Source organism: Pelodiscus sinensis, chromosome 24, assembly GCF_052426305.1.
Source record: "Pelodiscus sinensis isolate ZL-2025 chromosome 24, ASM5242630v1, whole genome shotgun sequence".
NCBI classification, from domain to species: domain Eukaryota; kingdom Metazoa; phylum Chordata; order Testudines; family Trionychidae; genus Pelodiscus; species Pelodiscus sinensis.
The window spans coordinates 12,916,927-12,943,550 of record NC_143075.1 but is presented as its reverse complement, the minus strand read 5'-3'; the positions used below and the strand labels follow the sequence as shown (position 1 = coordinate 12,943,550).

The window sequence follows — 26,624 nt, the reverse complement described above, 5'->3', positions numbered from 1 at the left end:
CTTAAAAAAACAACTAATAGTCAGCAGCACCTTAGAGACTAACAAAACATATAGATGGTGGTATGAGCTTTCGTGGATACTGAAGAACTGGGGTGTGCCCACGAAAGCTTGTGATATCACCTCCATGTTCTGTTAGTTTCCAAGATGCTGCTAGACTACTTGTCATTTAAGTTTTTCCAGTTACAGATTAACTCCACTGCCTCTCTGAAGTCACTCTTGCAATGTCACAACCCCTTCTGATCTGGTGAGAAATTCTGCTGATAGCTAAAAAATTACATTTATTCTCCTGCCATGCTCTCCTCCCTCTTAAATCTTTTTAAGCCACTGTTGCACCACATGGCCATTTGAACAAAGCTGAAGCTAACATGGCTCATTTTGTTTAGCCAAGAAAAGTGAAACTTTGAATTTTCAGCTATCCCAGGCCTAAAACCTCCTCCCCATCATGGCTGCTTCTGCCACAGGGCACATGCTGGAATGAGCAGTAGTTGATAGTGACCTGGCACTGTATACAAGCAGAGAGCAGGCTGAATTGGCAGCTCTAGCAGCACCACCCTGAGCAGGGACATTGGTGCAGACAAGCAAAGGCCACAGGCTCAGCTGGAAGCAGTTAACCACTTTTCTGTTAGGAGCATCTGGGGGGATAATTACTAAGTGATTGAAACAAGCAGTAATTGGGAGCAATTGTACTAACAGTATGCCAGCACCGTTGGCTCATTCAGTGAAGGATGCACAGGAGCTTTTTGATCACTTTGTTACTTCTGCTCACTGCTTTGGACTCAAAGGGAGCCTCAAGAAGACAGAAATTATGCCTCAGCTTGTTTGGAAAGAGCCCAGCACTCCAGTGATCACTGCTGCTGGTGCAGTCCTTAAGGCTGTTGATAAGTTCTGCTACCTGGGAGGTGTCCTATCCCCTAGCTCAAACGTGGATTATGACATATTTACTCGACTAGCCAAAGCCAGTGCTGCCTTTGGAAAATTGACCAAACACTTACGGAACAACCATGTTATCAAACTCCATACCAAGGTTGGGGTTTATCAGGCAGTGGTCCTGAATATCCTGCTGTATGGCTCGGAGTCATGGACAATATATCGTCGCCATGTTTTGAAGTGCGATCAGTTCCACGTGTTGTCTGAGGAAGACTGCCCATGTGAATTGGTGGGACAAAATTCCTAGCACAGAGGTTCTTAAGCTGTGTGGTGTCATGGAAGCAATGCTTACGAACAAACAGTTTCACTGGATTGGCCATGTTGTGAGGCTGGATGATACATGGATACCAAAGATGGTCCTCTATGGCCAGCTTGTTCACAGAAAGCGCTCTATCGGCGGTCAGTGTAAGCGCTATAAAGACATCTTAAAGGCCAACGTGGAGTCATGCAGCATCTCTCCCAATGATCTGGAAACTCTAGTTCAGGACAGATTGTCCTGGCAGCAAACCACTGCATAAGCTCTTAATTGCTTTGACAGTCAGCGTATCCAAGCATTACAGGAAAAGTGCAGAATCTGAAAGGAACACACCACACCTGCAATTGGTGTTTTTTTATGTGACATCTGTAATTGGCTCTGCCGATCAAGGATTGGTTTAGTCGCTCATCAATGGCGTCACAGAAAATGAGATCTGTCGATTGATGGCTCAGTCCAAGAGAAGAAGAAGAAGAAGAATTGGGGGGATCAGGAAGGGAGAAGCTCTGTGGAAAGCCCTTCCTGCAATGCACCTGTTTGCTGTTTGGCCTGGGACTGAGGGAGCACGGAAGCAGGCCAGGAAGTGAGGCAAAGCAGCCTGTGACCAAGTCCTTTTGTAGGGGGGTTGTGATGGTGCTAGGCAGTCTGTGTGAATGCTTTTAGAAGCTGGAGGATTTTCTGTCAGGAGAAAACAATGTAGCTGACGGTAGGGAAGACAGAACCGAGAGGAAGAAAACTAAAAACATTTGCCAATGCTGACAATAAACTACAGCATCCCCTGCCAATAAGCAACCAACAGGGATTCCCCAGTACACAGGTTTGACTATTATGCTTTGCTTTGAGGCGGACAGGCAGGGCTGTCTGCCATCACAACCCTGAGAGGAGATAACTCTAATAATAATATTTCTTAATCTACAAGGTGCCACAGGACTGCTCGTTGTTTTTACAGTTACAGACTTACATGGCTACCCCTCTGAGACTTTTAACCCGGAAAGGAAGTAATCCTCATCCACCCTCATCTCTGACTGGACAGTCTTTACCTCCTCTGGGGATTTCAACCAATGATGTAGCTTCACTAGTGCACCCTCGCTACTGTAGACAAACAAAGCTCTTTGCACTAGAGCCATTTGTCCCTGCTCCAGAAGAATCACCTATGCCAACGGCAGCTGGGTCTTTCTGCACTAGATGTTTGTACAACTTCAGTGCAATGACCTGGATGGTGCAACCCCTGGAAAGACTTTTCCTCTCTCCCAATCCATTACCATTTCCCACCCAGCACCAGGGCTGGCTCCTGGGAATCTTGCAAGCAGGACAGGAGCAGCCTCCCCTGGTTTCAAGTTCAAACATTGTGGTGGTTGGAAAACACACACTATCACACTTGGTTTGTTTGGTCATGGCGCCACCTTGTGTCAGGCTCCAGCTTTTCCACTGAACTCCATTGTGCCCAGCACTCACGGACATCCATGTGGACTCTGCCAAGACTGGGCAACCAATTCTGCTGCTGCCAGTTCTGCTGCCAAGGATGCAGCATTGCTGGGTGCAGGTCAGACACCAGTGGATCTGGATTTGCCAGGAACTGGTAGAATGCTACAGTACTGTCTTGTGCTCCTGGCCCTGCAATGCTTAGGTGGCTTTACCTCCACCCACCACACAGCTCATCTTGCAACTCAACATCTCTCAATGTAGTTGGCAGGATCTGGGTTTCCTTATCTAAAAAACAATATTCCTCCAACAGTCCACAGTAAATGGTCCACTAAAGCAGGCCGCGGTGTCAGAGTACTTGGGGCTATGGCTTTCAAGGGTTCACAGTCTCTTTGCCATTGTGGGTCACATATGCAGCAGCTCGGTTATACACTGTGGCTACGTCTAGATTAGTGTGATTTTCCCGAAATGCTTTTAGCAGAAAAGTTTTCTGTTAAAAGCATTTTCGGAACAGAGCATCTAGATTGGCATGGATGCTTTTCCGCAAAAGCACTTTTTGCGGAAAAGCGTCCATGCCAATCTAGACGCGCTTTTCCGCAAAAAAGCCCCGATCGCCATTTCCACGATCGGGGCTTTTTTGTGGAAAACAAATCTGAGCTGTCTACACTGGCCCTTTTGCGCAAAAGGGACTTTTGCCTGAACAGGAGCAGAATAGAATTTCCTCAAGAAGCGCTGATTTCTTACAGTAGGAAGTCAGTGCTTTTGCGGAAATTCAAGCGGCCAGTGTAGACAGCTGGAAAGTTTTTCCGGAAAAGCGGCTGATTTTACGGAAAAACTGGCCAGTCTAGACACAGCCTGTGTGGATGCAGGCCACATATGTGAGTTCTCTGGCCTTGACAATGCCATATGGGTTGCAGCTGTGTGCTGATTGGGCCGCAAGCAGCCATGGGCTGTGGCTGGAGAACCACTGGTTATCTAAAGGACAAGCAGCAAACAGGCAAGATGGAATTGAGGCAGTGGGCAAAAGAAGGGCAGAAGAATCTTTAGAACCTTTCTCAAATAAGACTGCACCTTCCTCCCTGCTTTTGGGCAGCTGGGCTATGCCGTTCTGAGACTTTCTCTGATGTTTTCAAGAGACGTCTCCTCTACACAGTCATGGAACGTGTGGATTGGCTAGAACACACCTAGGAGACACAAAGCTCCCTTCCCTTCTCCAACAACACCCCAGTACCATTGAGCAGCAGCCCCACTCGCTGCAGTATCCTTACCGTAAGCAGTGGGGTGTCTGGATCATTCCTGCTGAAGGCCGTAGCACTGCTAGTGCCGCATACAGCTGCCTCCCGGGGAGATGTCACTAGCTGCTGAACAATGCCGCAGCTTGCCCGAGAGGGCAGAGGTGGGCTCTTCATAGGGATTATGGACACAGAGATGGCTCAGGAGATTTAAGGAAACGCCAATTCCATCTTCAGCTAACTCTGCCCTCCACTCCAATTCTCTGACAAAGGAAGCTTCTTCCAGCAGGAATCTCTTCCTGCAGACAAATGACACCTTCAGAATAACCAGAGCTGAGCTGTGATGTTCAGTGCAAGCCCCATAATCTCAAAACCCTAAATAGCCCTTGCCCTTTGCATCCCCTGTGGTGCTGGCTTCCCACTTAGGAAGAGCAGAAATTGCAGTGGGTAAATCCGCACCCATGCAGAAGGCAATTTCTAAATCCTCAAACTGGCACTCGGCACGGTGCTGGGGAGCGGACAGTACTGGTCAACGAGGGATAGTCCCTGGCTGCTTGCAGCTTCCAGGGCTGCATAAACACAGCCACGGGGAAGGGAACTAATCGATTCCCCCACTCTCAACCCCAATGAATGGGGCCAATGCAACTGACATACGTTAATGAGAGACGATAAGGCGAGTAGGCAGGGTCTGGAGAACTCCAGTGCCCAAGGACTTCAGCCAGGCATGGCTACCCCTCTTGAAAAGCTTGCAAGAGTGAGTGACTGCTCCCCAGCATGCCATGGGGCTGACAGACTACAGCATTATCCCTTTGCAGGTATTAACAGGGCGGATACTGTATTTACCACCCATGACTAGACCCAATTCAGGCGAGCTCACGCTTCAGTCCTATCGATAAGCAAATTCTTTGGCGTTTTGCTGAATCGGGGTCAGGGCCACACATCAGTTGCCCTACCAAGGAAGCAGAGTCCCAGGCCTGCCAGTAGGGGAGAGCTCTAAAACAGGAACCGCATCAGAAAACAGCAGACTAGGAGAGCTTCACGGAGGAAGAGAGTGAGGAAAATGGTCAGTATTTTGCTGAAGCAAAGGGCTGGCACATACGGGATTCTAACACAGTTGGAATGGGACTGTGACTGGGCCTTTGGCCACCGTGAAAGTGACTGGGGCAGCCTGCCTCCTGCGAGGTGAACATTAACAGTCGGTAGCACCGCGCTTCTCTCCGCTCCTCTCCTCCGAGACTCCTGAAAAGCTCCGCAGGCAACTGACCAGAGTTGTCTCTGGTGGCTCCCGCGAGGGAAGTAGGCATTATTAACACCATAATGTGTGGGGGAAACTGAGGCACCGAGTGGCGCTGTGACGGCAGAGTCAGGAATGCAATGCTGATCTGAGCTGCCCCCCTTCCTAGGCTCAGATGACAGAGCGGCTGCAGGCAATGGTTCTTCATGTAAGTTAGAGGGACTGTTCAGAGCAGGCGCTGCTATTATAGAAAACACAGGCACGTGTGCGCATTGTTGGAAAATCCAGGCTCCAAGGGGCAACGAGACAGACCCGAGGGGCGAGGAAACCGAGAGGTCATCCAAACAAAGCGTCATAATCCATGTACCACACCAGCTGGCCAGAGCTGGGCATGACCCCTGAAATAGGCCATTTTCCAGGCTCCTGCCCCACTCGACTGATCTGGGTGGCGATTTCGTGCTTGCCCTTCCCCATCACCAGCACGGCCACCTGCCTGGCTTTGTTGAGGAGCGGCAGGCTGAGGCTCATCCTCTGGTGGGGTTTGTTGGGGCTCTCCGTGAGCACCACCATCTGGGCCCCTGCGAGGCCACTGGCCGAGCGTGGGAAGAGCGAAGCCGTGTGCCCGTCGGAGCCCAGCCCTAGCAGCACAAAGTCCAAGCTGGCGTTGCTCACGAGGGCGGCGATCTCCTTGGCGTACAGCTCCGGCCCTCGGTCCTCCTCCACACACAGGCGCCGGTTGAGGTGCACCGGCATGGGGTGGATGTGGAGGTAGGGCACTTGGACGTGCCGGAGGAGGTGGTCGTGCAAGCTGCGGAAGTTGGACTCTGTGTCGGTGAGCGGCACGCAGCGCTCGTCCACCAGCCACAAGTGGGTGTGTCTCCACGGGAAGCCATAGTGGTGCATCGCCAGACGCTGGAACAGGACAATGGGGCTCGAGCCGCCGGACAGGGCCAGGTGGAACTCACCGCTGCGTGTCACCGCCTTAGTGGCTGCCGCCTCCATGTCCGAAGCCAACCGGACAATCAGTTCCTCCGGCCACGCTGAGACCAAGGGGCTTTGCCGAAACTTGGCCTGGATGGTTTTGTAGTCGCTGGGTGCTTGCGTCTTGGCATGCAGCAGTTCCACTGGCTCCTCCAGCAGGAAGGACAGCTCCCTGCCTGTCATTTCAAAGTCCAGGAGGTGCTGGTTCTCCAGGCCCCCCGGGTACAGGCGCGGGGCCCTTTGGGTTACGCTCTCCAGCAACGGGGTCCAGAACTCCCAAGACGCCAGCAGGTTCTCAGTGGTGATGAAAGAGTCCTTCCTGCCGTGGAAGATGCTGGAGATGAGGACGGAGTACGCCTCTCTCTCCTGCACAGGGCTGTACACGTAGTAATCAGACAGCGGGTGCCCGAAGAGGTGCAGCTGCGGGCGATCTGTCACCTCCTTCCAGCTGCCCTCTGGCATGACGGGCTTAAAGAGGTTCCGGCTGACCAGCACGGCAGGGCTGTTCAGCTCCCCATGCCCGATGTAGAAGACGATTTGCTTGGTGCCACACTGGCTCCGTCCCGCCTCCCTCCAGCTTTCGCGCTGGGTGCAGTAGGCCCGGTTCTTGAAGAGGACGCGGACGTAGCCCACCCGCTCGTCTAGGGCTTTGCCGGAAGTGAGGATGAAGGGGACTCCCTCCCAGCGCAGGCTGTCTAGCTGAATCAACACACCTGAAATGAGAGGGGAAGTGCAGGTCTGAGCCCAAGCACTGTTCTCCTTGTGGGGGCCCCATGAATTCTGGGATCTGTAGCCTGCCTTGCACCACCATCAGCCCTCCCCATTGTCCTGCCCTGTCTCTGCTCTCCTGGTCCTCAAGCTTTTGCCTGGCTCCCTCCCGACTGGCTCACCAGGTTCCTCAGCTTCTCTAGCTAGCCCCTAGGAGAGCAGCTTCTCTGGACGAGCTGTCACATCGCTCCCTTGCCAGGTATTCAAACACCGGGCACACGCCGCACGGCCAGAGATGAACTCAGATGCACTGGCCCTGAGAACACTCCCATCTTACCTTTCGGCACATGGAGCGGCCCTCCCCCATGGGCGGTGGGTGAACACAGGACTGGGGGAGGCAAGCCCCCATCCCTGCCCTCCCCCTTGAAAGTCAGTCGCCCCCCAACATTGCAGGCGGGTGGGGCAGCGTGGCGCATAGCCACAGCCTCCCCGGCGCCAGAGCACAGAGAGGGCGGGCACTCAGAGGCAGCAACACTTCACCACCAGTACGTCTACTTTGGGGGCGCAGTATGGATGGGGCCAGGCTGGTGGTTTGGGAAGGTCATGCCTTCCTCCACCTATTATACCCGCCACCCCCGCTTTCCCCATAGACTGACGGGACAGCGCTGCACCACTACAGAATGAATTCCTACAAACAACTCTCGGACATTTATACTAATAGTTCCACCAGTGGCTTGGCTGGCGAACGATCCCTGGGAGGCCAGACAGTTTGAAAACCCTCAGGGACAGACGCTCTAGAAATACACAAGGCAGCTACCATCCCTGCGTTGCCGCTGTGGAAGCAGAGACAGAAGGTAAGTGAATTGGCACACAGCCCCAGAGGAAGTGACAGTGCTGGGATTAGGATCTGGATGCTCCCTGTGGCCCAGTCCCATGCTCTGGCCACTAGACCAGACCCTGCCCCCCTCCCCCAGCCTTTTTGAAGTCGTCAGCCTGGGGCTAAGCCTCCACCTGCAAAGGTTGGTGTCATGGTGACGTAGTCCTGGGGCTTCTGCAGCTCCTCCCGCACCTGGCTGGCGTAGGCCTGGTACTGACCCAGCACCGCACTGGTGCTCTCCAGGCCCTGCAAGGACTTGAAGGTCTGCAGCTTGTGCCGGAGAATCTCTTCGGCGCTGCTGACGTTGGCCGGCAGCTCCATGGCAAGATAGAGCAGCGCCTCGGTGAGGTGGTTCTGGAGGACGTCGCGGAGGACGCCGTACTGCTCGTAGAAGCTGGTGCGGCCTGCGTGGGACAAAGGGGCAAGAGACGAGCACTCAGAGTGGCAGCCGAGCAAAACCCCCCAGCTTGTAAAAGGAGCTTAATAATTGCTGCCTGAGGGAAGAAAGGGAGCATCTCAGCGATGGAGCCCTCTGTAGCCCCAGACTAGACATGACGCCAGCTGCCTCGGCGGGCACCTCAGCGACTCATTTCAGCCCAGCAAACCCCTTCGCCCGCAGCAGTGCCAGTGGGGCCTCCCACGAGAAGCCACTAAGGATGTTAAATAACGACTAACTGGCTAATCGAATAGTCGACGCATTTTGCACTGACTAGTCGATAGAGCTACTACGGCTGTTATTACACTTCAAAGGTGAAAGTGCTGCTTGGAGCCGGGGATCAGCTAGGGACTCCAGCTGATCCTGGGCTCCGTGCAGGGCTGCCGCTTTGAAATGTCGCGTGCAGCCTGGGGATATTCCAGCAGCCTGGGGATATGCAGTGTTTCAAAGTGGCAATGCCACATGGAGCCCAGGGTCTGGCCCTAGGTGGCACTGCCGCCTTGAGGTACCCCCTTCTCTTGCCCCCGCCGCTGCCTCTTTCTGATAGAGGCAGCAAGGGGGGTGGGAAGCGACTACTCAACCAGCCTGTCGACTATCTGATCAGCATTTGCTAATCAGATAGTCGACTAGTCTTTCACATCCGTAGAAGCTACTGCAGCTGATAAGGGATGCCCAAGAGACCAGCTGCCCTCACCGGTGCACTAAGAGGGACTGTCGTGGAGGAGGGAAGAGGAGAGTGGGGGCTGGGTAGGTTGGGGAGCTGTGTGTGTGTGGAAGGGTGCAGAGAGGAGGCAGCAAAATCTCAAGCACCAACCCTGACCTAAGACAACCCTAGTTACTGCCTTGCCTGGGGTTTCCCGAGCACAGTGGTGGTTGGAGGGGGGCTTTGCTTGACCACAGTTCACACGTCCAACCTGCGCACTGGGAAAGGAACACAAGACGGTGCAGTGCTGGGCATCTCTTTCACCCCCCCCCCCCACCGATGGCCACATCTCCCAGGTGTGAATCCACACACCTAGCTGAGGTGTGAATCCACATCAAAGCCTTAACACAGGGATCAGAGAAAACCCAGTTACCCCTCGCAATTCTGCAGCAAGGGACCAGGTCTGCAGAGCAGCAGCCGTCTGCACGACACTGGGACCCTTCCATTCCCCCCTCAATGCACAGACCACTCTGAGTGGCGAAATACTCCACTGTGCCAGCAACTGAAGCCCTGCCCTCAAGGGCAGGAGAGGTCAGCTTCAGAACAGGGTGTGCTTTGCCCTGGGCAGCTTTCTTCCTGGGGCTGGGAGGGAAAAGGACAATGACCTATGAAAGGCAGGGGATTCAAACCACAGCCTCTGGTCCGCTGGTCAGGGGCTGGCTGCAGACTGAGCCCCTGCCCCGGCTTCCGCCTTGGTTTGATACAGCTTGTCTCCCTCTCACTAATGCAAAGGCACTTCCCTTAACGCAGCCAATGCTGCAGACTCGCTGGAAGCCAAGCTGCCCGGTGGAGGGGAAACGTCAAATGGGCTTTAGCATCGTTACCTGATTTGACACTGCATGGGGGGCGGGGGAGGGAGCAGGAAAGGGAGCGGAGACACAATCCTGAGGCTGCAGAATAAAGGGCGCCTGACGTCCCCAGAACTGCTGCTGGCGGCAGCCCAATGCAGAGCACTGTGGGCTCAGCACTGCAGCATGGGGCTGGAGCACTGCAGCCAAGCACCTTCAGCTGCCATGCAGCGCCAGCCGCACGGAGCTCAGCCCTCCCTCCGACAGGCTCAGAGATGCCGCCGTGTCAGTACCCCCCACCTCCTGCCAGCCCCCCCCATCAGCGCCCCCTGCCTCCCACCAGCACCCCTAGCTCCCTGCCAGTGCCCCCAGCCACTTGGCCTCCCACCAGCACTCCCAGTCCCCCACCAGCACCCCTAGTCCCCCCCGTGCTGCAGCAAGCTAACCCAGATTTAAACTTTCATGGCAGGAGGGCAGCAAGCCTGGGAGGAGAGAAAGGAAGAGGGATGCATTGGCAGCATCACTGCTGCAGCCTCTGTGTCAGCCGCCAGGACCTGGTGGAGCTGCCCCCACTCTGGAGGGGTCTCTGGCAGCTGCAGCACCGAATGAGACTGGAATTCAAGCCTGGCCCTTTTGGAATCCCCCTCCCCTCAGAAGAACTCAGGGTCTCTGGGCTCTGAGCATTAACACAAAAGGCCCCCGAACTCTGCAACGGGGGCAGGTTCTCCCTCCAGCTGAGATCTGCATGGGACAGCAATGCCAGTCAAGGGTGGTAGCAAGAGTCAGGACCAAATGCTCGTCTCATCCCAAATGCAAGAGGGCCAAGTACCCCTCCCCCTGCTACGCCCAGCCCAGGGGGGTAACAGCCCTGACGGGCAATCTAATTTCCGCCTCCCTCACACCTGTACAAAGTGACACAGCTCAGCTACTAAGCCGCCTGTACTTGCGTTTGCAACGTGCAGCCACAGGGGTCGCTCTCACGGCGACACACTACAGCCACTGACGTCCTGAGAGATTCCCTGCAGCAAGTTCCACCCAGGCTCCCTGACCTTTGGCATCCAGAGTCTCCTTCAGAACAATCTCGACTCGCTCCACATGATGCCGGTTCCAGATTGGGTCCAGAAAGCGTCGGTTCTGGTCTCGGAAAGGCAGGATATGGGCCACCGCCTGGGAAAGAAAGGAGGAAGGAAGGGAAAAAGCAGAGTGAAAAACAAAACCCCAAAGCCAACAGCATTACTAAGCATCTCCCACCCCACTGCTCCATCCCTCACAGAAATGCAACCCTGCCAGGGGTGTGAGGAGCACACAGGGGGAGGAGGAAGTCAGCACAAGAAAAGCCTGGCATGAGTAGGGAGATTAAGTAGCGATTAATTAGCTAATTGAGTAGTCGATTGGGGGGCACTCATTAACACTCCCCCCCCCACTCCTGCTGTGGGTCTGCAGTTTAAATGTAGGCGTGGCCCCAGGCAAACCTAGCCCTGGGAGAGGGGTGGAGCTGTGGAGTCAGCACCTGTGGCCAGTATGAGCCAACTAGGGCCCATCTGAGGGCCATATAAAGGCTCCTGGAAGGGTGGAGACAGATGCGCTCTTGCTGGGGAGCAGGAGGGACCTGACTTCCTGACACAGAGCAGTGCTGGGGAGAGGCAGACAGACAGACAGACAGACAGACAAACCTCCGGAGCTCTGGCCAGACCTCACGTCCAGGCTGCTGGGCCCGAGACAAGGCCTGAGAATACTAGGGCTGTCGTTAGAGCAGGACTGGGGAAAGGCAGGCAGAGTTGGGGAAGCTCTGGCCAGGCAAGCTCCCAGGCTGCAGGGCCTGAAGCAAGGCCCGAGTGGACTAAGGCTGCAGAGATAGACAAAGGCAGCAGGTCCAAACCCCCTTGCCAATGATGAGTGGCCACTTCAGACTGTAGTTTGCCCGAGGTAAGGGGCTAAATGAAAACTGGCAGTGGGTCACTGAGGCAAGGAGAGCATAGGGGGCTGGGGGTTCTCAGAGTGGGAGGACCCTAGACTGCAGAGACACCAGCCAGAAGGGGGTGCTCCAGGACCAAGAATCTAATTCCCAGAGTGACCAGCAGGAGGCGCCCCCATAATGAGTCACACTGTGTTACGGGGGGCACGGAGGCCATACCTGGAGCTGAACAGGGCAGAGGCCTGCCTCAAAGCCGTGTGTTCCAGGGCAAGAGTGAAACTTCAGCTTGGCCGCTCCGCGGCTAGGCAAAGTGACACCTTATTGGCTGGCAAGGAAGGCTGGATGGCATGGGAAGAGGAAAGGTCACTGGAGGTCTTCAGCAACCTGATCCACCAAGGAACAAAGGGCTGGGAGTCAGGAGACCTGGACCCTGTTCCTGGCTCTGACAATGGCCCTCCGGGCAACCTTGGGCCAGTCTCTTTCCCTTCCCACGTAATATGCAGATAGCTGAACACTTACCTCCTTCATGTAAGTAGCTCACCTCCCCTATCAGAGCTAGTCCTGCTTAAAAACCCACAAAGAGCAAAACAGTCAGGAAAACTCCTGTGTAAAGCTAACCACTGCACAAAAGTTGTTCCCATACTAGTGGTTACAGGGATAGCAGAAAGGGGGATAATTTGGAGCTCCTTGAAGGCAGGGAAAACCAAGGACAAAAATGGGAAATTTAAAGCACTGTGTCTTTGAACTGGCTCTCCAGTGTGAAGTTAACACGATTTCCTAGTTCATGGATGGATCCCGATCACCTATCGCCCCCGCACTGCATGTTTACAGCCCAAAAGATGAGGTGGGGCAGAATGGGGATCGCCTCTTAGTCCCTTACTAGAACTGAGAGAGAAACCAGCTCCATGCACCCACTGCTAGAGAAGTGCTGTTGAGCCTCTGGCTATGTAGGCTTAACAGGGAGAGAAAGATGTCTCCCAGTCAATGTCCCTCCAATTTTTTCCATCAATGTGCAGAATAAATTTTATGTGCACCAAAGCATGTGCAGAGGTGCACCACTGGTAGAAACATGCTGACAGCTGTGGGTGCCCTGCTAATCATCTGGATGGCATTTGAATCTCACCTAGGTGGCCACCCAAGCGCACAGCTTATAGGGAACACTGCTCCTGGTATGGCAGATGCCATCACCCTGGATTATGTGTTAGCTGCATTCCTATTAGGGGAACTGACCAAGTAGGCCTGTACTGCTGGATTGGGCAATATCTGGTGCAGGCAAAAAGGATAAACAAAGTAAAAAAGTACAGAGCACATAGGTCTGGTGCTCAACATACTAGCCACATGTGGCCATTTGAGTGTGGTAGTTCGTTACAGCAGTAGCCACTATAGAGGCTGCTGCTTCAGAATGGGTTGGACCCCAGAGAGATAGGTCATGGTTGGGGGGTAGGCTCTCCCGGAGGTGGGTGTGAGGGAACAGTCCTGATTCTCAAAAGACTCAAGTGATGAACCCCTTTCCTGCCCCCACACACTTTCAGCCAGAGCAAGAGAAATGTGACTTCTTCTGCCGCAGGCCTACGTTCGCTGCCTGTCAAACCCCCTCCCCACTCTGTCCCTGCTGCAATCACTTGCACACATGCGCCAGCCCCTGAAAAACTGGCTGATCATTTAAAAAAAAAAAAAAAAAAGCGACAGCACATTTCATCAAAATAAAAGCCTCCTCTAAAAGCTGGTGCTAGCAGGCTGGGCCTGCGTGGAAGGGCAGGGTTTGCTTACTCAGCGAAATGCAAGCCCTGACCTTGCCTGGAAGACCAGATGGATTCTGCATCTCACAAACATCCCCCCCACACGGCCGCCCTCAAGCCTGACCCTGATCACATTTTGGCATGAAAAGGTCCTGCCTCTTGTCTGCGCATTTTCCTCCCTCTTGCCCACCTCGCTGAGAGATGGGCCAGCAGTAGCCTCAGGAGAAGAGTAACTGGTCACAGCAGCAAGCAATAGTGGGCTGGACACACGCCCTTTGGCAAGGGGAGGGTTTGAAACATGCTCTGCCTGGGAACCCAAGGGGAGATGAACCCTCAGGCTCCAGGGCACGTTCCAGATGCATTGTGAGAGCTCCACGCAATTAGTCTCCAGACCCCACTTGCAGGCAGGGACTAGGGATGTTAAATTTAGATTAACTGGTTAATAGACGAGTCAATTAAATTTGCATCGACTATTCGATTAGTTGATAAGGGCGCCTCTGCCTTTGAAGTGTAGCAACAGCCCCAGTGCTGTTACTACACTTCAGAGACGAAAGCGCTGTGGGGCACACGGGGCGGGCGGGGGACTCAAACGGTCCCCCACTGGCCCCATGCTTCCTGTGGTGTTTCAAAGCAGCAGTGCCACATGGAGCCTAGGGCCTGGTCCCGAGCTCCATGCAGTGCTGCCACTTTGAAGCATCCCTCCCCTCCTTTCCCCTTGCTGTCTCTTTCTGATAGAGGCAGCAAGTGGGGGGGGGGGGGGAGTGACTAGTCGACTACTGTGTTGACTATCCGATAAGCATTTGCTTATCAGATAGTCAACTAGTCGTTCACATCCCTAGCAGGGACCATCCTCGTTTGCAGATGGAGAAGCTGAGGCACAGAGAGGATGTCACCAAGGTGTCCCTGTGCGGTTAGGAGGCAAAACTGGGAAATGATGCTACAAATCTGGACCCACAGTGGCTGTGCCACATGGCCAACCTGCTTGCCTGGTACTAAGCAAAGGACAGTCCAGTCGGGTGAAAAACTGGGAGCCAAGAGCACAAAATGCATTGGTGGGATTGAACCTTCTTGCCTACAGGCAGAAAGAAGCCGCCTAAGGATGTCTGCAGCGCTAAGTCCTTCAGCACTGGTCGGGGTCGGAGCAGGGAGAAAATCAGAGTCCACAATGACCACCTTTGGCTACTCTTGCACCTGGTCCTTAACCGTTTGTATTGCCCTGATCTACAACAGACTCTCGACTCCTCAGGTCCCGGCACCTTGCCTTCTCCTTTGCGTATGGCACTGTGAGGTCACCCAGGAGAGACATGCAGAGTGCAGGCAGCTAGCATTGGCTCCGAGGAAACGTGGGAGCAATGAAGCTACCAACCAGCTCCTCCAACTCCATAGGTCTGGTGGGAATGTGACATCCTGGCCTAGGAGTGATGTCCACACACCAGGCCATGGCATGCGAGTGACAGGCACAGATACATTTACAATTATTGCACCAGCCATTTATTTGTAAGATAAGGACCCAGCCAGATTTCGAGGGAAAGGCTCAAGGTTCTGCCCAGCATGTTTAAAACCCGGTCATGTTTCCAGACCCAAGAGAAGGGTGGAAATTGCGATCTGAACCCCTCTCCTCTTCCCTGTCTTCCCTTTATAACCCATATGCTCAGCCTACCAGCCAATCTTTCTAGGATTTATTTTACTGATGCTAAATATAAGCCCTGGATCCCTTACGCAGCTGGGTGAAGACCAATAGTATTAATGTGTGAGGAGAAGCCAATGTGGCCTTTGGTTCAGAAGACAGCCAGATGAACAGGAACCAAGAGAGCCTCCCTGGGTCACAGCCAATGTTCCCTCTAATTTTTTCCATCCAAGTGCAGAATAAGTTTTCTTATGTGCACCGAGGCATGTGCGGACATGTACCGTCCATAGAAACACATGCTGCCGGCAGTGAGTGCTCTGCTACTCAGCTGGGCAGCATTTGACTCTCTTCTGGGAGGCCACCCACATGCTCAGCTTGCAGGGAACACTGGCCACCGCTAGCTGTGTTCGCTTCCAGGCCTGAGCTTCCTGGACAAGGAACCAGCCAAATGAACAGGGATAACGAGACGTAATGGGCTCCAGATCTCTTCACTGTCCCAGCAACCTCGGCGAGCAGCTCAGTTGGGCTGCGACTGGTGCAGCCGGCAGCCTGCTGCCCGCACCAGATGAAAGGCTGAAACACAGAGCCCTGCCACCGTCCGAGCGCCTGCCCCACCGAGACCCCACACAGCCTGACCACAGAGTATTCCAAGTCTGCTCACCTGTTTGCCCAGGTAGTGATCTACCCGGTACATCTCCTCTTCCCGGAAGAAGGTCCTTAGCTCGATGGCCAGCTGCTGGGCTGACTTGTGGTCATGGCCAAAAGGCTTCTCCAGCACCACCCGTAGCCAGGCGCCAGGGCGCGGCCTGCAGCTGCTATTGATGTGGCGGGCGATCTCCGCATAGGCAAATGGCGGCACGGAGAAGTAGAAGATCCTGCCGGCTTCCTCCAGTCCCTCCTGCTGGAGTAGTGTCTCAATCTCCCTGTTCAAGGCAGTGTAGTTCTCGGCCGTCTTCAGCTGGTAGTACCGGCTCAGCTTGAGGAACTGGTCCTTGACCACAGCACACCTGTCGGGGGACACGTCCGAGGGGCAGGCCAGCTTCTTCAACACCTCGAACATCTGCCTCTGCCCTGGCTCGTGCGCTGTCAGTGCGGCCCCGTGGAAAGTGAAGCTGTGTCCACTGCTCACCTGCTCCAGGTAGAGCTGGAACAGCCCCTGCCACAAGTACTTCTTGGCCAGGTCCCCCGTGGCGCCCAGCAGGACCACTGAGACATGGCCTCGGGATTCCCTGGCCAATGATGGCAGGGCGCCGAAGAGAAAGACGGCGCACAGCACCGCCCTCAGCATCCTGCAGGAGGAGACAAGGACGCAGGGAACCTAGAGGACGAGAGAAGAGAAGGGAAATGTCAAGCCACGCTCTCACAGAATATGACGCTGCAAAACACAACTCCGGGGCTATGTCTACATTGCGGCTTTTTTTCGGCAGAAGATAGGCAAATGACGCATTAATTTGCATATCCTCTTCTGATCCTTTTTGTGGAAGAGGTTTTGCCGTTAAAAAGCCCTGTGTAGATGGGGCCATTTGTTGGGAAAAAACCTTTTGCACAAGAGCTCTTATTCCTCAAAAAATGATGCTCTTGCACAAAAGGGTTTTTTCCCAAATAAATGGCCCCATCCATATGGGGCTTTTTAACAGCAAAACCTCTGCTGCAAAAAGGATTGGCAGAGGATATGCAAGTGAGATTGTGATATATGCAAATTAGCACTTCATTTGCATATTTTCGGGGGGGGGGAAGCGGCTACGTAGTCTGGGTGCTGGTTCTTTGAGCTGGGCCCTTTCACCGGGATTCCTCTCCCAACAGTTCCCACCCTCGCCCTCCCCCAGGAGCCATCTCAGCTCTGTTGCTTCAGCCCTAATTAGTCACTACAACGGCCTTCATCAAACACAGCCGAGGACACGGATGCTGGGAAAGCCAGGTGGCTTCTATCAACCAGGAAGACCGGATCTCAGGGGGGAGGGGGGAAAACAATGGCACCAGCACTAAGTAAGGGGAGTGGCAGACCTGGTGCTAGACACGAGCAGACTGAGCGATTGCTTAGGGCCCCAAGCAGGTCAAGACTTTTTTAGTATGTGTTGTATGTGGGGGACCCCAAAACATTCCCCCAATGGGCTAGAACTGCCTCTGTGGGGGCGGGGCTGGCTGCACAGGACAATAACACTGCATTAGCACAGGAAGCCTCATCACACACACACACTCCCAGTTTAACAATAATAGAGAGGTAGCCCTGTTAGTCTGATCTTGCTAAAACAAAAGGAAAAACTATGTAGCACTTTAAAGACTAACAAGATGGTTTAATAAGTGATGAGCTTTCGTGGGCCAGACTTGCTTCCTCAGATCCTATTCTGGTCTCTTCTGGTGATGAAAGTTCATCACCTTTTAAACCATCTTGTTAGTCTTTAAAGTGGTAAATAGTTTTTCCCCTCCCAGTTTGACCGAGTTTATTATACTTGTCAGCAAACATTTGCATTAGATGGCTTAGCTGACCCAATCAGGCCTGGGCTCCTGACCAACATAAAGAAGGACACGGCACCTGCCTGGGAGAGCTCCCGACTGTGTAAATACTAACTCCTGTCAGGGGTGGGGAACCTGTTTTGGGTCGGGGGCCTGTGACCCACAGAAAAATCAGGAGAGGGCTGTGCACACAACAAGAAAAAAAACAAAAACACACCCATACCACCCACATCCTCACTGACATGGCCTCCAAGAGAGAAGGAGAAAAACACCCTCCCCAGGAGGGCCCAGGCTACTACATTTTGTGTGCCCAGCCCTGTGAGCTTCAAAACGCTGGGCAGGCAGGGAGAGCCCTAAGCCTCAGGAGCCGGATCCAGGCATCTGGCCCCCAGGCCTGAGGTTCCCCACCCCTGCTCTATGTGGGGACGGTTAGGAGCCATAGTCGCTGGCTTTGAGCTGTGAAAATGAAATCCATTCTTACAGGAGTTTCAGTGTCTGCTGTGAACAAATAAGTGCGTCAATGCAGGCAGGATGCTATTTCCCGCTTTCCCCTTTTGGCACCGACTGGCGTCAATATTGACACTTCACAGACAGGTACCACAACCAGCGGTCCCAGTTTTCTAGCTCTTTGATTCACTTCTGTAATAGGGATGCAAGCGACTTATCGACTATCAGATAAGCAAAAGCTTATCAGATAGCAGACATACTAGTTGACCAGTCACTTCCCCGCCACTTGCTGCCTCTAACAGAAAGAGGCACAAAGGAGTGGAAGAGGAGCAGGTGCTGGGGGGAGGCGGCTTAAAAGCGGGTTCCCCCAAGCTCCAGCTCTGTGGGAGGAGGTAGGGGCGCAGTGGCGGTGTTCCACCTTTGAAATGTACAAGAGTCCCTCCCTTCTGGGGCTCTTGTACATTTCAAAGTGGAAGCGCCATATGGAGCCTAGGGCCAGCAGCGGGGCTCAGGGAGCTCTCCACTGGCCCCGGACTCATTTCGATCTTTGAAATGCACAAGATCTTGTACATTTCAAAGTCAGAGCACCGCGCTAGTCCTTATTGATTAATGGAAATCCCATCGACTATTCGATTAGTTAATCGAAATTTAACATTCCTATTTCATAACACAGCCAGTTTAAGACTTGCACAGAATTATGTTCCAATGAAGGGCACTGAATAAGGCTCTAACAAGTGAAAGTCAACCAATCCAAGGTGGGACATTTGGTGAAACCCCAGTCTAGCTCTGGGACAAGCTCTCATAAGTCTGGTATATGTAGCTATGAAGCAGTAATGCATTTTTGTGCGTACTGCATCTTTGTATTGCTAAGCACTCTGCTTGTCTGTAGAGATTGCCCATTTTGTCCCCAGAGCTGCTACCTGCCTGTAACAGAAGAGATGCACACAGTGTGCTGTCAAAAATAAACTTTGCTTTTGTTCCTTCTTGCATCCATTTCCCTTATACCAAAAATGAAGCAATTTTTCAGAAGACAGTACATGTTTTGTGCCCAGCCGTGATGTGGGAAACCAGGAGAGAGAACACAGGACATGTTATGAAGACAGCACAATGTTGATTCAGAATCTATTGCAGTGTTTCTCAACTTTTATATATATATAAGTACCCTCCTTTAAAAAAAAATATATATGAAACCGTACCTACAGTTTTCAGACACAATTTTGTTTTCTACCATTGCAACACATTTCTTAGAAAACTTAAACATAGCCAGGCGGGCAATGAAATTTTGAGGTGTAAAAAGTACAAAAATAATAAAGAGCTGTAAAACATAAAACAAAAATTCCGTTTTCTCCAAATTTCATTTGTGTTGACGTACCTCCCAAACTTCTCTTGAGTACCCCTAAGGATACTCATACCACTGGTTGAGAAACACTGATCTATTGCATCAGTTGTTATCTCAATCTATTCACAGTTTCCTGGGGTTGTGCATTACTGGAAAGCAGCCACAATGATAGCACAGTTGAGATAAATTTCTGCTGTAGATACAGCTTAACCAAGGGCTTTTATGGAATTTCCAAAAGTTGTGTCCCTAGCTATACTGGTGTAATTAAAGCATGAGAACACCTTCAAGTGCAAACGCAGTCATAATGATATAAAGATCCATTAGACCACAATAGTTACTCTTTGTAATCTGTGTCCACAGTAAATTATGGACTGGCCTAAACTACTTAGGTGAAAACATCATCTCCTAACTGATACAGTTACATCAGTCCAACACTGGTCTTCTGACTAGGCCTTAATGAGTAAGGTTCTAAAGTGTCTCAGTGAAACAGGAAATCTATTGACATCACAGACCCCATTTTCTTTTTTGCACGGTCTGCCTTTGGGGCAGTGAAACTAGTCGGTTTCACTTTCTCACTCTCCTTCGGCAGCTGCCAGGCTGGATTTCTCCAGTGCAAGGGTCGATTTACATTGTGATAAAAAATGAACAAAAAAAAAAATCCCCCAAACACCCTGTTCTGCCCAGCCTATGGAAAATACAATTTCAGAATTATTTTTTTTTTAAAGTGGAAATATTAGCACCTTTCACATCAGGGTTTGAAACCACCTGGTTTTCTTTTTACATCAAAACTGTCCCAGGGGTTGGCACAACTGTGTTGACAGTATTTGGTTCATTCTCCTCAGTCAGCAAACACCCATTGCCTGCCACTACAGTAAATGGTCCAAGATGAAGGACGCAGGTTTTTTAAGCCTGGTTGCTCTACCATTCAGGTCAAGTGTAAGGCCTGATCTTAAGATTCTTGCAAGAAATGGGAGCATTTGGGTATTTAGGATTTTCCTCTGCTGTCCTAACAGCCTCATATAATTTGCCACCATTTCCCCCTGACCCCACTCTGGGTTAGTCCACTTTTCCCACTTCTGAAACTTCAGCAGAGTGAGAAGCTGGGAACCCAAAAGAGGAGCATGCCATGCTCTGTTTAACAGCCATGTGCCCCCAACTGGCTCTGTTCACATCAGACCAAGGAAGGGATGGATGGTTTGAACCCCAGCTTCCAAACACTGCTGAACACAGCTTGTCCTGATTACACTTGCTGTTCAAATGGCTCGTATGCCCTTGGTGTCAACCTTGGGTAGCTTTCAATGTAGACAAGGCTTCCTACCAGGAGAAGGGCAGTGGGCAGGCCTGCATCTGAAGGGAGGGGAGAAAGGGAATGGAGTTAGGGAGAGCTGGTAGGTTTGCAGTGGGGGAGGGGAGGGGCAGGATCCAGCCTGCCCTGCTGATTAGCAGAGCCTGCAGACTTACCACTGGCCGTGTGTGTTCTGCTGCCCCTCCCGCCATCTTGTTCCATCCTGCAGCCCAGCAGCTCCCATGCAGGGAAGTGAAGGGGAGTGCTAACATCAGGGTGTCCTCCTGCCCTGACACCCCATCCATGCAGAGCAAGGGTCAGGGAGAGGGAGACACAATGGAACAGCTCCACTCTGCAGCATAGATGGTAAGTGACTCAGAGGAGCGCCTGTCTTAAGAGCCTGTTTCTAAGAATTAAGTGCTTGGGCTCTCTCTCATATACTCCCCACCGGCCATATCCAGTCTCTACAGAGTGGGGGAGGAGGGGAGACAACAGAGAAGGACAGCTTTCACCGACTTGAAGAGACAGCCCATAGCATCTCTCAGAAACATACGCAGCAGCAGCCAGCACACACACAGTGTCACTGTCACACACACAGTCTGTGCCACATTGTCTCTGTGCCACAATCAGTCACACACACTCTCCCCTCTCAGTGCCCCACACTCAACCTGTCACAAAGTCTGTCACACACACACACACACACACACACACACACAGTGTCTCTCTTTCACACTCACACACCTTCTCTCTCTCTGTAGAGCCCCCAGCCCCACCTCTTCCACCCCAAGGCTGTGCCCCTTCCAGAGAGGGGGCATAGGGATCCGCCCCGTGACCACATGCCATAATTCATGGAAGTGGCCCCCCGTGTAAGTTATTGCCCACCCCTAGTTTGGGGACAAAGGCAAAGAAAAAGAAACAAAATCCACTTCCCTCCCCATCCCTGTGTGATCTCCCCTCCCCTCTGGCTTGCTCATGGAGTTCGGCAGCTCAGCAGAATGTTTTCGGCAGTGCCAGTACACCGTGAGTGAGAATGGGTAGAAGGCTGAGATGTAAAGGAGACTACACTCGCATCACCCAAGTATGGCTCTGTAAGCAGAGTTGGGAAACAAAGGCTTCTCCACGGGCTCCCAGAATCCCTGGCTTGCTACAGCTGCCATCCCCCTTCCCCAACACATTGTGACCTTTGTATCAATGTCCCGTCCTTCTTTCTCCCCAAACTCCACCTCAAGCCCTTGGTCCGGAACAAAGGCCCTGGACTCAGATCCCATGCACAGCAATGGTTTGAACAGATCTCTTAGCACGGTTCTAATTAGGGTTGCCAGGTGTCAGGTTTTGAACTGGACAGTCCGGTAATTGAGCTTTCTGTCCAGAAAACAAATTGAGAAAATACCGTATATATAAATGTCCAGTATTTTCTAATTAAGATTTTATTATCATCATGAGTATCAGTACGTAGCTGAATACTGCCTGGCTGGTAGACATGCTCACGCTGCATGAGTGTGTCTTCCAGCCAGATAGTAAGCAACTACGCAGTAGAGAGGAGGGGGACAGGGCCGGGCCAGACTTGCCCATGCACCCCACTGGGACCATGTGTGGGACGGGCAGCACCTCGGGATCTGTGTGTGCCTGGGTCAGCCCCGCTCCGTCAGCGGTTCTCCCCCAACCAGCCCCACTGCCCCCAACCTCCTCCCAACTAGTCCTGCTTCCCAGAGGCCGGTTCCCAATGGCCAGCCTTGCTTCCCACCCGCCGGTCCTCCCCTTCCTCCCCCGATCTGAGATCAAGTGTATCCAGTATTTTTTTTAACCGATCTGGTAACCCTAGTTCTAATGGGTTTCCATACTTACGAGGACCAAGGAAAAGTCACTTCTTCAGCACTAGTGTTTTCACTACACCAACACAGCGAGCCCTGGGAAATTCTCACTGCCCCATCTTGAACAAACCCGATCAAAACCCCCACGGTTCTCCTCCAGCAGACTCACCCAGTAACACAAGGTCTTTGCAAAGATTGCAATGGTTACAGTGCTCTGGAAACTGACTTCCTCCTGTTAACTACAGACCTTTCCTCTCCTGCAGCCAGAGACGACAGACAAGGCTGGTGCGCTCAGGGTTAGCAAATCTCTCTTGACTGACAGGCAAACAAACAAGAGGCCTGGTTAACGATCAGCCAGCTTAGCACTTTCTGGTAAAGGGGAGGAAACGGCAAACCTGAGCCTCCCATTCCCAGCAAAGAAAAAGCAAATGCTTCTGTGCCAGTCTCTCCCCAGCACTTCACATTCATTGGTCCAACCAAGTTCCCTTTGCAGAGCTGTCCACCAATGGAGAGACAGGAGAAAATAATTTTTTAAATGTGGATTCTTCATCATCTTTTTACACCCAAAAATTTCATCGCTCACCTGGCTACGATTAAGTTGTTTAAACAAATGTGGTGCAATAGTAGAAAAAATTGTATGTCTGAAAACTGTAGGTACTGGGAGTACTTATAATTTTTTTTAAAGAGGTACTTGATTTAAAAAAAAGGTTGAGAAACACTATATTAGAGAAGCACAGCCGGAATGCTACCATCTGTGAGGTGCAGGGGACCAACCACCTAGAACACAAGTAAGCTGATTTAGGCCACAACTACACTTCACATTTACACCAGCAAAACTTTTGTCCCTCGGGGGTGTGAATAAAACACCCTCTGAGCAACATAAGTTTTGCTGGCACAAGCACTTGTGTGCACAGTGTCGTGTTGGCGGGAGATGCTCTGCCGCCAAAGGAACTTTCACCTCTTGCAGAAGTGGAATACTGTAATTATGCCGGCAGAAAAGTGCTCTCCCATCAGCATCGCGAGTCTTCAGCAGATGCGCTGGAGCTGTGCCTATGCAGCACAGTAGTGTAGACTTGCCCTAAGCCATGTGGACTGCTGAAGAACTTGATTTACACAGTCACATCCAGTTTCACTCCCACTAAAAACTGGTTACTCAATATTTCCAGTTGCAAAACACCGCTCTGCCATGCTCAGAGCCAGCAGATCCATGTCAAACAAACACACAGAGCTATCTTACCCAAGAAGGATTCCTTTTGCCATGTGACCTAGGGTTTAGCTTCAAAAGACAATTGCAACATTTTAACTTACAGCAATATTAAATCTTGCTGCTGGTGCAGGCCCCTGTGCAGACAAGTTATTTTTCAACTAGAATAAAAGAGTGTTTGAGTTTATCAGGGTGAATTCCCAAAATGTAAAATCCAAAATATAATTGCTATTAAATGGGGATAAGGCAACCCTGCTGGAAAAATCACTCCTCCCACCTATTATAACAAACACTCTGGCTACGTCTAGACTGGCATGATTTTCCGCAAATGCTTTTAGCGGACAAGTTTTTCCATTAAAAGCATTTGCGGAAAAGAGCGTCTAGATTGGCACGGACACTTTTGCGCAAAAGCACTTTTTGCGGAAAGGCGTCCGTGCCAATCTAAATGTGGTTTTGCGCAAGAAAGCCCCGATTGCCATCGGCTTTTTTGCGCAAAACGGTTCCCAGTTGTCTATACTGGCCCTCTTGCGCAAAAGCATTTGCGCAAGAGGGCTTTTTCCCGAATGGGAAAGTCCTTGTATTTGCTCAAGAACACTGACGATCATACATTAGATCGTCAGTGTTCTTGCGCAAATTCAAGTGGCCAGTGTAGACAGCTGGCAAGTTTTTCCGCAAAAGAAAAACTTGCCAGTCTAGACGCAACCTCTGAGAGCCATAAACCTGGAAATAAGTTTTTACAACATGACTTTAAAGGCTGGTCCTGCAATGGCTCCATTCGGGCAATGTATTGAGAGGAACACTGCTGTGCATGGGTGCAGGAGTCCACACCACAACTAGGTGCAAGAGGAGGGCCTTAGATCCTACTGATCTGCAAATGAGAACCAATTCCAAGAGCTCTCTCAGCCTGGATGTCACTAATCACAGCAGTTTTGCACCCATACAGAGAGCATTTTACTTGGCCATAACCCCCGGGGCCTATACATTAAGGCCCTCATCCTGCAATGATTTGTCTAGTTGTGGGTTGCCTTCTAGGTTAGCAGTTCCATGGGGTACCCAAAGGAGGCTTAGAGACTGTCTTAGGCCCCAATTTTTCAAACAGTGCAGACCCCTTCAAATGGAGCGGACTGCAGAATCAAAACCAAAGATGTTCTCCCAAACTCTCTGCCTCCTGCTGCTGCTAACCTAAAAAGCCACCCACAGTGCAATACAGATCATCCTGGGGTTTTTAATGCCAGATTCTTTAAGGAAGATTGATTTGGGTCAGTCTGGAAGAGCACTGCTGAGAGAAACTATCTGCCGGCACCTCTCAGTACACAGGTACAAAGGAAAGCACAATCTTCTGACCAAAAAAAATAAATAAAAATAAAAAATAAAAATCACTTACAGTCTTGGGAAAACAGCAGCTACAGTCAGGACTGGCTAGAAGACTCAATCCCCCAACTCCCAGCTGTAAGGAAAAGTTATAAACCAATCACCCAGTGGCAGGTTTTCACTTGTGAATTAGCTTCCAGTTCACACACAAAACATTGAAGAGACATAGCACAGCACAGCTTAAGCCTTCTACAAGGCTGCACATAAATAAAACATTAAAGAAAGCGTCCCCAGGGGAAGAAGTCAGCCATGGGGAAACTGGCACCATCAGTTCATGGAAAAGTCAAAGGTTTAATGCCCAGGATCAGGTTAAGTACAGAATAAGAGATTCAAATTAGCACTTGATCCTTTCTATTTACTGTTCTGACAAAGCTGTGACTGCCAAGCCTGATACAAAGAAAACAGAGCGTAGGCCACCCAACCCAGAAAACTGCACCACAGAATTTCTAAGGAGTAGTAAGCAGAAGCATTTATAGGGCGCAAATCAATATAGCATCTATTCCTCCATGGCGCAGAAGGCAAAATCTTAGTAATACAAGGATTAGGCAATATCTTAAGTGTTTCTTGTTACTACAATCACTGCATATAAGCCGAGATCTTAAATACTCATCATCTGCTTTCCTCAGTCTGATTCCTACCCAAGAATTTATTTGTTAAACCCTCTAAGCACCAAGGAGGCAGGAGAAGAATTTCTTCAAGGTCAGGGAACCAGGCACAGAGGTAACTGGTGTCATAATTTGCAAATAATGTAGGGAAAAAAAGAAAAAAGACAAAACCAAAGCAGAGCTACTGAGGCAGAAATGGAGAAATGCGTTTCTTAAGGTGTGATCTAAGGAAAAGTTACAATAGAAGAGAAGCATTGCTTGTAATATACACCATGCGTGCAACCTGCATGTAAATCATATTGTTCCCTTCCCTCGCCAAGGCATCACCCAAACACTCCATAAATAAATCACTCCCCTCTCCCTCTCTCACACACTCTCTCCAGCCATAAACTGCTGAATGAGCTCCCTTCACGCCTCCTCCTCTCCTCCTCCTCCCAGGATCCTCAAAGGAGTAGAAAAACCACGTGCACTCTGCATGCAGTCTTTGTGCAAGAAGAGCCCAAAGCGCAGGAGGGGAAGAACTTTCCCATATCCCTCCCCTCCCAAAAGCACAAACTGATCCCTCCCCCCCATATCACCCCTAGGAGTAGGGCTGCCCCCCAAGCCCAATGATGCAAGCCCACAGCGCATCTGCTGACCGGCGCTCTGGGGCAAGGCGAGCCCAGGCTCCGCGGCTGGCCCCCTCGCCAGCTGTTTACAAGCTGTGCAGAGTGCACGGCGCTGCAGCTGGCTCCGCGGCCACCACTCGCCAGCCCGTTTCCCAGCAGCCGGGCTGGGGCCCCCAGCAGGGACCCCACTAATCAGCAGGGACCCCCCCCCCCCCGCAGGCCAGGGCATGCGCGAGACCCCTCCCCCGCGCACTCACCTTTCCTCCCCTGCCCTCCCACTCGCGGGGTCAAGCCACTGGAAGACTCTGGACCAGGCCGGTGGCAGCAAAGGGCTCCGCCTCCCGCACCGACGCAGAGGGTTCCGGCTCTGCCTCCGCTGGTAAAGTCTATGGTTCACGCTGCACTGGCTCCCGCAATTGAGAGGCGGGAGGGCTCAGAAAAGCTATCGCTGGATACTGAGCGATTCAGCTGCAAAAGGGCGGTGGGGGCAGACCAGGTCTCGCCCCCACTCTAAGTGACTCCCTAGTCCTCCCCCTCCCCACAAAGAGTTTAACTTGCATCTGAGCACTTAAATGAAGCTGGCCACTTTTCCAAAAGTTCCTAGCAGCTGCAGAGCCCACCAGACCTGGTAAGTTTCCAAACAAGGCTTTTTCCCACG

At 51.8% G+C, this 26,624-nt stretch overlaps 1 protein-coding gene across 5 annotated transcripts; it reads right to left on the bottom strand.

Annotated features, from left to right (window-relative positions):
* Positions 1-327: 327 nt before the first annotated feature.
* On the bottom strand, positions 328-26,312 carry H6PD (hexose-6-phosphate dehydrogenase/glucose 1-dehydrogenase). 5 transcript variants are annotated; one of them, XM_075906842.2, is made up of 6 exons: positions 26,224-26,312; positions 24,767-24,829; positions 15,504-16,160; positions 10,611-10,728; positions 7,769-8,038; positions 328-6,762 (listed from the first exon to the last, which is right to left on the bottom strand). In XM_075906842.2, exons 3-6 carry the CDS (start codon positions 16,128-16,130, stop codon positions 5,405-5,407), a joined length of 2,373 nt encoding a protein of 790 aa, XP_075762957.2. In that variant the 5' UTR covers positions 16,131-16,160; positions 24,767-24,829; positions 26,224-26,312; the 3' UTR covers positions 328-5,404. The 5 variants fall into 5 exon arrangements, with proteins under 5 accessions (XP_075762957.2, XP_075762961.2, XP_075762956.2 ...); XM_075906846.2 differs by lacking the exon at positions 26,224-26,312 and adding an exon at positions 25,997-26,016; XM_075906841.2 differs by lacking the exons at positions 24,767-24,829; positions 26,224-26,312 and adding an exon at positions 22,348-22,637.
* Between the last annotated feature and the right edge of the window lie 312 nt (positions 26,313-26,624).

Coding starts and splice junctions, on each gene's coding strand:
- H6PD (XM_075906842.2), bottom strand. CDS start 16,130: ATGCTGAGGGCGGTGCTGTGCGCCGTCTTTCTCTTCGGCGCCCTGCCA. Junction 8,039..10,610: donor GGAGACTCTGGATGCCAAAG/GTCAGGGAGCCT, acceptor TGTCCCACGCAG/GCCGCACCAGCTTCTACGAG. Junction 6,763..7,768: donor CATGACACCAACCTTTGCAG/GTGGAGGCTTAG, acceptor CTCTCATTTCAG/GTGTGTTGATTCAGCTAGAC.